This window comes from Platalea leucorodia, assembly GCF_965183815.1.
Source record: "Platalea leucorodia genome assembly, chromosome: 4".
NCBI classification, from domain to species: Eukaryota; Metazoa; Chordata; class Aves; order Pelecaniformes; family Threskiornithidae; genus Platalea; species Platalea leucorodia.
The window spans coordinates 38,479,626-38,488,929 of NC_138826.1; the positions used below are offsets into that span (position 1 = coordinate 38,479,626).

Consider the following 9,304-nt stretch of genomic DNA (forward strand, 5'->3'; position numbering starts at 1 on the left):
GAGCTTTTCTAAAGCAAACCCAGTTCCCTGGGCTGTGCTCGGGAGGCGGCCAGGGAAGGGAAACCGAGCGCTCTGAGGGGTCGGTACTGGCCGGTATGAGTGGTTACACCTCCTGCCCTCCGCCTCAGAACACCGTGGTAAGTTTGAGACGTGCGCCTAAAAGTCTTACGCTACCCTGCATTATTCCAAACGATATTAGAAACACGGGCGTTAAACTTTTTACGGTGGAAAACATTTAACAGTGCAAAAGCAACAGGGAGATCCAAAGAACTGGCAGCCAGCTGTCAGAGACTTCACATCTTCACTATTTAGATTTCTACGTTCACTGAAATTGTTAACATGGGATATCTCGGTTTGCCTTGTGTTTAAAACAGAAATTCCCGTTACTTAGGAAACAAAGTCTCCAGCAAAAAATTTGCCTTCGTCAGAAAGGCTTCCCTGTCCACTACAACAGAACCTGAGAGGAAGAAATGAAGAGCTTGCCTTTGAAGATGAACTTATCCTAAACTGGACTGGAGAGTTGGATATGGAGTGACATCAGGTTCAGAAGGTTAATGCTTTTCCCCTCAATTAAAGCCCCACCTTCTGAAATGACTCACAACCACCTGAACTTACATTTAAATAAAACGGCATTCCTGTGGCTCAAGGAAAGAAGTGCAGGTGTGAACCATACACCGAGGAAGGTGGAATAAGCCATGAAAAAGCACACTGTTGTTGGGTTTTTTTGCTTCCACTCAGGCTTGCTTTTTTCCTTTTTTAAATTGCAGAGCTGGTGTCACCATTTCTTGATACAGGACCTCTGTTAAAAACCCGGGAGCGACCACACCCCACCGCACCAGCAATGCCTGACGGGGGGGGGGGGGGGGGGGGGGAATCCTCGGCTCTGCGCACGCAGGAAGAGCAACGCTGCCGTGGTGCGAGGGGAGACACAAAGCAGCCGGGGCCGCGGGATGAGGCCCGGCTCCTGCGGGAGACGCGGGGCGAGCGCCTGCCGGGCCTCACCGCCGGGCAACATCCCCCCCCCCCCCCCCCCCCGCGGTCCCTACGGGCAGCGACCGGACAGGCCCCGACGCTGTAGGGCACCGCCAGGTTGCTCGAAGGCCGCGGGAGCTGCGAGGGGCGGCCGCTCGCCTCAGGCCCGGCGGGTAACGGCCGCTGCCAACGGTTACCGCCCCCTCCCCCTCCTCCTCCCCCCGCCGGAAGTAGGAAGGGGCCGCGCGCGCCCGCCCGCCCCAGCATGCACCGCGAGCGCGATCACGCGCGCCGCCTGCGCGAAGCCGTCCGGGCGCCCAGGTGAGGTGCGGAGGGGCCGGGCGCGGCGGGGGGGCGGCCCGGGAGGAGAAAGGGCGCCGCGGCTGAAGGGGAGCGGGGGGGAGAGGCTGGCGCCGGGGGCCTCACTCACCGGGGAGCGGCTGGCTACGGAAGCCGGGGAGGGGCCGGGGAGGGGCCGCGGTAGGGGCGGGGCCTGGGGCGGGGCCGCGCGCGCGCCCTGGCGCTACCGAGGCCGCCCCCCCCCCCCACGGCGCGGCCGGCGCCTCAGGCCGGGGCCGGTGCCGGCAGCGTCCCCGGCTGCCCGCTCCCCCCTTCTCCTTGTGTTTGCCTCGTCCTATTTAAAGCAAAGCCCCCGGCGCCCGCCAGGCGTCTGAGCCCGGGAGGGCGCCGTTTCGGTGGAAAGCGTCCTCTGGCTTCCCTCACAAGCGGGGAGCTGGGCCCGCCCGGCCCAGGTTTGTCCAGAACGGCGTGGCTGGACGTATCATAGCCGTATTAAAGGTTTCTTTTATCCAGGCATTTCCCCTCACAGCCCGTAAGCCCCCGGCCTCCTGTGAGCTGCTGGTTTGTATCACACGCGGTAAATGAAACAGCCTTGAGCTCGACTAGGAGCGAACACGCAATTCCTGGTTGCGACAGCCTTTTAAAAACCCATTTTCTCCACTAAAACCTTGAGTGCTTTCCAAAGGCGCTGTCTGCATAGCCTAAAGTGTCTGCAGAAGTGTATTAAATAGGTAGGATAATAGATGCATATTAAATGGGCAGGATGACTGGCAAGTGCTTACAAGTGATTCAGAGGAGTAGCAAGCACTGTCACTTATAAGTGCCAAGTGACAGCTTTTTTTACTATCAGATGGGTATGTGACAAGTTTTTAGTACTCCATCATGACAAATGTACAGCCAATACCTCTTAGAAACAAGGCTGAGAAAAGGGCGTGCAAGAGGCAACCAGGCTTCTGCTGTAGAGGCAGATGCTCAGCCCTTGCCAATCTAGGTCAAATGCAATATTTTAAAAGCAAAAGCACATCTGGAGCAGCACAGAGAGCAGTTGCTGCGAATCAGTGGCACAGCGCGGCTTCATGCAGGATGCGGCACTGGAACTGGCGGTCCTGCCGGCTTCCAGGTTTTATGAGGCAGCAGGACTTTTTCTGTGTTTGTGCTCCTGGAAACAAGGGGGGGAAAAAAAGGAAAGAAAAAAAAAAAAAGGCACCTTTTTATGACCCTGGGGAGTGGGAAAAGTGCCAGGCAGCTGAAGGCCAGTGAATTCAGGCCAGAGACCTGTGCCAGGTTATTTTTATGCACGTTCCGATCGTCCAGCTGAATTCCCAGGCCCCCTCATCCGAGGGGTCAGAGCGTGGGTTACCTTCAGTTTCTGGGTGCCACCGCGTGGTGCGACAGCTAACTGCACCCCTCCCCGCAGTGGGCGCAGGCAGCGAGTGCAGGCAGCCTCTCCCACGCAGGCAGGGCAGCCTCGAACCACCAGCGCTTTGAGGCTGCGGAGCCACGGAGCGGGGGCGGCAGCCCGAAGCTGTGCTCACTGGCTCTTCCTGGACCTCGTCACCTTCATCTGCCATCAGATATGTGCGCGGTGGCTGGCTTTGTACCCTGGGAAACTCCGAGACGCCCTTCCTAACTCTGCTTTGCTCCCTTTTTGTTCTTTCAGGCTAGGACGGGGTGAAATGGCAGCCTCTTCCTCATCCTCTTCAGCCGGCGGAGTCAGCGGCAGCTCTGTAACAGGATCAGGGTTCAGCGTTTCGGACCTGGCGCCGCCCCGAAAAGCCCTCTTCACTTACCCCAAAGGAGCCGGCGAGATGCTGGAAGGTGATTGCTCCCAGCCTTCTCCTTCCCCACTCCTCCTGGTGTGCAGGCAGCCCTGCAAGGGAGTTGCCGAGCTTGGCACCCCGCTGTCTTTTTGGACTTTAGCTGGCAAGAGCTGGGGGGAGGAAGGAAGCACCAGGGCTCAGGTGGGTCCTGAGCAGCCCTGGCTCTCCCACCAGTTGCTCATGAGGAAGTGATTTTTCTGGCAGTCACCTGTTTGTTAGCTCCATGACAACACTTCAGACGAGGAAGCGATCTACCTGAAAAGGAACATGATGGTGTTAATTGCTCATTGTTAGCTATTCCTTTGATGTTGGGCAGGAATTGCTGTAAAGATAGCTGAGGCAGGAGTATTTTTCTTGGCAAAATGCATTCTGGGGTTGGATTTGACTGGGCTGGTACAGGAGGCAGCTTGTATCCCTGCTGGCCAGGAAACGTAAGGCTTGGTTTTGCCCTTGACCCACGTTAAAACCTCGCCGCAGAGGTCCGTGAGAGGATCAATCAGGTCTACACCTCTCTCGTAATCCTTCAAGGCTGAGCATGTTCCCCTTTTGGGCTCACTCTTGTTGGGGCGTTTCTCCAGGGCCGCCTGGAGAGGGTCGAGGCGCTGATCCAGCGCGGCGTCTTGCCTCTGGGTGCCCGAGCCCTGCCACCCGCTTCGTCGGGGCTGCCTGAAGGAGGACCCGGGCGCATTGCAGCTGCACGTCCCTGCCCCTGCTCTGCGTCAGGGAGGAAGGGCAGGTCCTCCAGATGACAGGGTTAAGCCAAGGTCTGTCTGTCTGTCTGTCTGCTCCTCTTGAACTTCCCGTGTCACCATTGACTGCGTCAGCCTGAAGTTCATTGGGGTGGCCCTGCAGCTCAGAAGTGACTGCGTTCCGGTAGAGACGAACACAGCAGCGCAGGGCAGCTGGGAACTGATCGCTGCATCGTTTCAGGACTGTTTTTATTACACATTAGAGCCCATATGCCAGTCTATTGAAGTAATTATGACTAAAGGCTTGCTCATAGAACTTAACGAGCCCTCAAAACAAATTAAAATAATGAAGCACTTCGTGTTACCAAATAGACAGACAGCTGTTCCTCCTGAGAGCCACTCGGCAGGACAGCCGGGCTGGGGCGTCGGAGAAGAGGGAAGGGTACGTTTGGAAATAGCACGGTGCAGTACCAACACAGCATTTCAACAGCTTGCGAGAGGATGCTCTGAGCATGGTGAAACTCTGACTCTTCCCTCTTACCTGGGGTTCAGCTTCGGATTAGATTTTCCAGGGCCAGGGGTCTGTTTCTACCCTGAGTCTTAAAAATGGCTTCTCTTCCTCGTTTTTACGGCATGGAGCTTTTACTTGATTTTGCTTTGGGCTGACCTGTTTGCCAGTAACATGGCAGTTTGTCTGCTCTGGGTGGCAGCAACAACTAAACACTGTCCCTGTCGCAGGAAGCTTTAAGTTAGCTTTTTAATTTCTGAGATAAAAGGTGATACACCCATTCTTTCCTCAGGCAGGTGCTAGTGGGGTAGCTGCATACCAGTTTCCCCTTCAAAAATCCCCACTAACCGACTGATTTTTATTGTTATTTTAACCACCTCGCTTGTTTTTAAATAAACCCTTAGTTTTTGGGGTTTTTTTAAGAAGGAAGTAGTATAAACTATGGCAGTACTTGGCACACAATTAGCTATGTATTCCAGATTGCTGAGACAGTTGTGTGATCAATTGCTGACCTAGATGGCAAGATACACATTATTTGAAATCCTTTATGCGGGGCTATGGTCAAAGTCTGTAGGAAATCATAAAGCATTGTGGGGACACAAGCGTCTGAGCCCTGAGGGACTTGGAGACTGCCGTAATATTAGCTGGCTTTTCCTTAGCTTACCTTCTATTTAAAATGGACTAAAATTGCTTGACAGAGGGGGATGTAACAGAATATCAGCTGGGATGTCTCCCGGGTAGCACAGCCGTTCCCCAGTGGCACCAGGAGCCAAGCCAAAGCCCCGCACAGGATTTGAGCGCGGGGCCATACAGGCCAGAAATCGGAGTGCTGCACACTTGGCACAGGGGAAAGTGTCGGAACGAGGCAAGTGGGGAAACCCAAACCTCCAACGTAAAAATAGAAGATCAGCGGCACTCAGTTAAGGCTGCGCAGTCTTAAAACTCTCAGATTAAACCACCTCCCTTTTTCTGTTTACAGATGGCTCCGAAAGATTCCTCTGTGAATCTGTCTTCAGCTATCAGGTGGCATCGACATTAAAGCAAGTGAAACACGGTAAGCACCAAAGCGCCGTCTATTTTAACTGCATGTCGATTGGGGAAGAAGGTAGGGGAGCGGGGAGAAAAGGCTGACATGTTCTCGGGTGCCGACCACAAAAAAGCAGAATAGCCTTTTAAGTTGGCGAATTAACGCTAAGTCAGACCATCATCGAGTCCTTTTGCAAGCCCTATGCAAAGCGACGGGAACCCACACAGCCTGGGTGGGAACAGGCTGTGCCTTTCGAAGCTTGTTTTTCCATCGCTGTGTGCTGCGGCTGCCTTCAGGAGAGGTGAGGCCAGAAGAGGAGGTTATGGGCAGGAAACGCCCACGCTATGATCTTGGCCCAGCGCTGGCTGTCTCTCTGGCCTCGGGCAAAGAGACACTCAATTCCACCTTTGCTTCTCTGCCGAGCCCTGGTGACACCATCGGCAGGGTCAAGCGAGGTTTCCAAAGGTGCTGGGAAGACGGACACACAGGTGCCCGGCGTGGCACGATGGGGCTGACTCCACTCCCTGCCTCCCCAAAAAAGAGCCTTCCGTCTCGTTTGAACTTCTGCTTCCCCCCTGGGGCCTTCGCCCGCTGCCCAGGTGCCTGTAACTGAACGATGGGCTTGACTGCACGGCAGCTTTCGTTCTCAAGATGTTGGGCAGAGCGCAGCACCCGATGGCCTCTGCTGCTTGAGGGTCACATCCTTTCTGGTCCCCGCCCCTTGTCAGCTAGAGTGGGTTGTCTCCGATCGTAGAGGTTTCCTGTCCTCCACCGGCAAGGCTTGTCAGGAGGAGGTGTGGGGGCGTGCAGCAGCTTGCCAGGCCGTGATCCTGTATTTCTGAGCCGAAAAGCAAAGCCGAACTTCAGAGCCGTTGTTTCCACAGCTCCGGCGCTACTGCGGCTGTAGCTACTGGGGGCTGCTGCGCAGACTGGCACCCTGATAACCACCAGCCTTTGAAACTGGTTTGTGGAGCACGGGTCGCCTCCCTGTAAGAAAGGGGGAAGGCTTAAGAAAAAGATCGAGGTCATCGTTTTTTTGGCTTGCTTGTTTGACAGTTCCCAAAAGCACTCAGCTGCGGGAGGTGGAGTGAGAACAGTCCCTCTTAAAAGCACCCACTGCTGCAGTCAGCATAAATCATGCACATTTTATGTTACTCCTCTCGCTAGTAAGTTGGCTCGTACTGGGCTGTTTTTCCAAGAGGCCGCTGTGCTGTTAAAATTTCCAGCAGAGCCAAGAGAAGAAGGGCTATTCTCATCTCCCTACTACTGCAGCTAATTTAATTGAAAATGGAGCCTGCCTGCCCAACACGCAACCGGTTTTAAATAAAGCCGAGAGGAACAAGTTGTCTTGGGGATCCCCAGGGAGGCAGCCCGTCTCTGCGCGGGGACCTTCGTGCCATTAGCATGCTCTGATTGCAGTCATCCTACAGTCATCCAGGTCCTCCTCAAAGGAGCTTCGTTAAAATGAGGAGTTCCTCGCGTGGCACCCAGCTCTACCGTGGGCTGACCAAGCTCTCTCTGAACTTCTCTGTTCTTTTGCATTATAAATATTTATGCTAAAGAAATGAGCTTCATCCTGTTTTTACCCCCATACGCTAATCGGCCTCGTGTTTCCCTGTTAGGACTTGAATTTACACGGCACGGGCAGGGATGGGTAAATACACATTCAGCGCCGGACGAGGCAGAAAAGCCCGTCCCTGCTTCCTCCTGTGATCTGGCGAGGTCTCGCCATGGGCACAGGGCGTCGTGTGGAGTGGGTTTGTATTCCAGTCGGCTCGGTGGGTTTCACTCTACTCTGTTCCCCATTGACAGCTGGGAATTTGCATCTAATTGAAAGGTTTAATTGCGCTGTCATTGCAAACCACAGTTACCTTTGAACTTCTCGCAGATCAACAAGTCGCACGGATGGAAAAACTAGCCGGTCTGGTGGAAGAGCTGGAGGCAGATGAGTGGAGGTACAAGCCAATAGAGCAGCTCCTGGGATTCACTCCCTCCTCAGGCTGAGCGTGTCTGGATCGCTGCTGTCAGGGAGCAGAAGAAAAACATTCTCTGGCCTGGCTTCAGAACACACCCCCATTTATCAGGATGCTGACAGCTGCATCAGCAGGACTGGGCTTTTTTTTTTTTAAGTTGAGAGTAGGGATCCCCCGTAAAGCTGCCAGTAAATGGAAATGACAGGATTCTTTAAGTCATCTGCAGCGTTACAGGCTGGCAGGGCTCGACTTCTGTAACTTAGAAGGTAGGATCAGTCTTACAGAACTTGGAGAATCGCCTTCTTGTTTACAGAGGAGGGAAGACTGACAGCGTGGTGGCAGGGAAGGCAACCCAGTAACAGCCTGGCCTTTCCCCGGCGCGTGGCTGAAGGACTGGGCGATCCGCGGGCTGGGAAGCCTGCGTCTTCGCCGCTCGAGCCAGGCCTCTGTAGAGGAGAGGTACGACAATGCCCTGCCAGAAACGCTCTTCAGCCCTAGCCGTTGTTTTGGGGGATGAACAGGACGAGAACTGTCCCGGGTCGGTTGGAAGGGAGCAAGCGGTGACACTTTCTCCAGAGGTACCCCGTGTGTCGCCAGAGCTGTTTTCTCCCCGTTGCTTGTGTCTCTTGTGTCTGCACAGCGAGTGCTGGTAGGACACCGCGCTCTGATGCCCAAGCTGTATCTTTAATACCCTGGAACTCTTTTTCCTCTTTATTCTATATCAGACTGCTCTGTGGCAATAAAATAATTCTGTCTTTGAAAACGTTTATCTTTCCAAAGCTTGGTGTGGGGGGGGGTCCGATGAAAGAAACGATCAGCTGCTCGGTAGGTAACAGGAGGTGTAATGAAGCTCAGAGGCAGCTTGGCTGTTACGATGGTCAACTTAAGCGCAATTTAAAAAAAAAACCTCTGAGAGGAACCAAACCACGCTTGCTTTACACTCAAAAGTGGATTGATTTAAATCAGCTTTTAATCCCGGTTTAACTCTGCCAGCAGAAACCCCTTATTTAAATCCATCCATTTTAATCATCTTCTTTTCCATTTGCACTTCACTTCTGTTCTTGAGGGGAACTGGATTTCCATTTTCTGGCATAACCATTTCAACATGTTAATTTTCCACTGATGGGAGCCTTAACACCACGTTTTTGCTAGCCAGCAGGGGGATAGGCTCGGCACTGTATTTAAGCAATTGTACGACTTATTGCTCCAGATGCCTAATTCTTCCATTTTCAACATCTTATTTACGAGATTATTTTATTTTTACTCGCTATTTCAGTCCAGCCACATCTGGATTGAAACAGATTCGTTTCAGTCCATCCCCGTCTTAGTGATATCACCAGCAATTTGCGTTAGCTAAAACTAAGGGTAAAAAAAGTATGCAGATACGTTCTGCGTTCGTTTCTGGTTATAAATTAGTTCTAGCATCAGAGCCAGCTTTTCGTCGCCCAGAGCTGCATGCCGCCCAAAAGCCAGCCCCGATCTGGAGACGAAGCCCCAGTTCCAGCTCCGCACCAGTGGAAATCACTGTAGGGTTTCCGAAGCCGCGTACGGGTGTTCTCACATCAGGCTGCAGCTCTGCTGAGACGTGTCCCGCGCCGCCTCCCCCCCGCCCGGCCCGGAAAACCTCCTCCCCGCTCCTGGAGGGCCGCCAGCCCCTGCCCTGCGGCACAGCGAGCGGCTCCTCGGCCAGTATCGCTTCAAACGTGATGGCATTCGGTATTAAAACTCCCATACCAGACGGGGTTATTCTGAAAAGAAAGGAGCGTTTCAATCGTCAACTTGTTTGCTTGTTTTATATCATCTATTTTTAATCCTGCTTACTCCAGCCACCTAAACCTACTTTGGCCAAACTTGCCAAAAATACGCCCCGTATCAAGACGGCATCGCGGGGTTTAGGAAGGGAGCCGTGCCCCTTCTCCCACCGACTGCGCCGAGTCCCGCCCGCTCGCCGACCCTACGTGCTGCGACCGGCGTAATCAGCTGCAGCGAGAGCTTTTCCTTTTCGCTGCTCGACG

The 9,304-nt window shown here is 53.8% G+C and overlaps 2 protein-coding genes across 12 annotated transcripts in view; one reads left to right on the forward strand and one right to left on the reverse strand.

The window, feature by feature from the left end:
* ASCC1 (activating signal cointegrator 1 complex subunit 1) overlaps nucleotides 1–1,441 on the reverse strand; it is a 38,888-nt gene extending 37,447 nt beyond the window's left edge. For 7 of the 9 annotated variants that reach the window (XR_014227913.1, XM_082309506.1, XM_082309510.1 and 4 more), the window contains exon 1: nucleotides 616–860. Coding sequence is in view for 7 of the 9 variants with exons in the window: in XM_082309507.1 (XP_082165633.1) it covers nucleotides 616–633 (18 nt within the window). In the remaining 2 variants the exon portion in view is untranslated. Of the gene's footprint in view, nucleotides 1–615; nucleotides 861–1,402 lie in introns of those variants that run through there. The other 2 variants (XM_082309504.1, XM_082309505.1) reach the window with 2 other exon arrangements.
* ANAPC16 (anaphase promoting complex subunit 16) lies at nucleotides 1,187–8,034 on the forward strand. 3 transcript variants are annotated; one of them, XM_082309512.1, is made up of 4 exons: nucleotides 1,187–1,293; nucleotides 2,933–3,090; nucleotides 5,269–5,343; nucleotides 7,205–8,034. In XM_082309512.1, exons 1-4 carry the CDS (start codon nucleotides 1,238–1,240, stop codon nucleotides 7,318–7,320), a joined length of 405 nt encoding a protein of 134 aa, XP_082165638.1. In that variant the 5' UTR covers nucleotides 1,187–1,237; the 3' UTR covers nucleotides 7,321–8,034. The 3 variants fall into 3 exon arrangements, with proteins under 3 accessions (XP_082165638.1, XP_082165639.1, XP_082165640.1); XM_082309513.1 differs by having other exon boundaries at nucleotides 1,223–1,298; XM_082309514.1 differs by lacking the exon at nucleotides 1,187–1,293 and adding an exon at nucleotides 1,606–2,003.
* The last annotated feature ends 1,270 nt before the right edge of the window (nucleotides 8,035–9,304 follow it).

Excerpts from the sequence above, each read along its gene's own strand:
- ANAPC16 (XM_082309512.1), top strand. The coding sequence starts at position 1,238 with ATGCACCGCGAGCGCGATCACGCGCGCCGCCTGCGCGAAGCCGTCCGG. Across the intron at positions 1,294-2,932 it reads GAAGCCGTCCGGGCGCCCAG|GCTAGGACGGGGTGAAATGG; the intron begins GTGAGGTGCGGA and ends TTGTTCTTTCAG. Across the intron at positions 5,344-7,204 it reads ATTAAAGCAAGTGAAACACG|ATCAACAAGTCGCACGGATG; the intron begins GTAAGCACCAAA and ends AACTTCTCGCAG.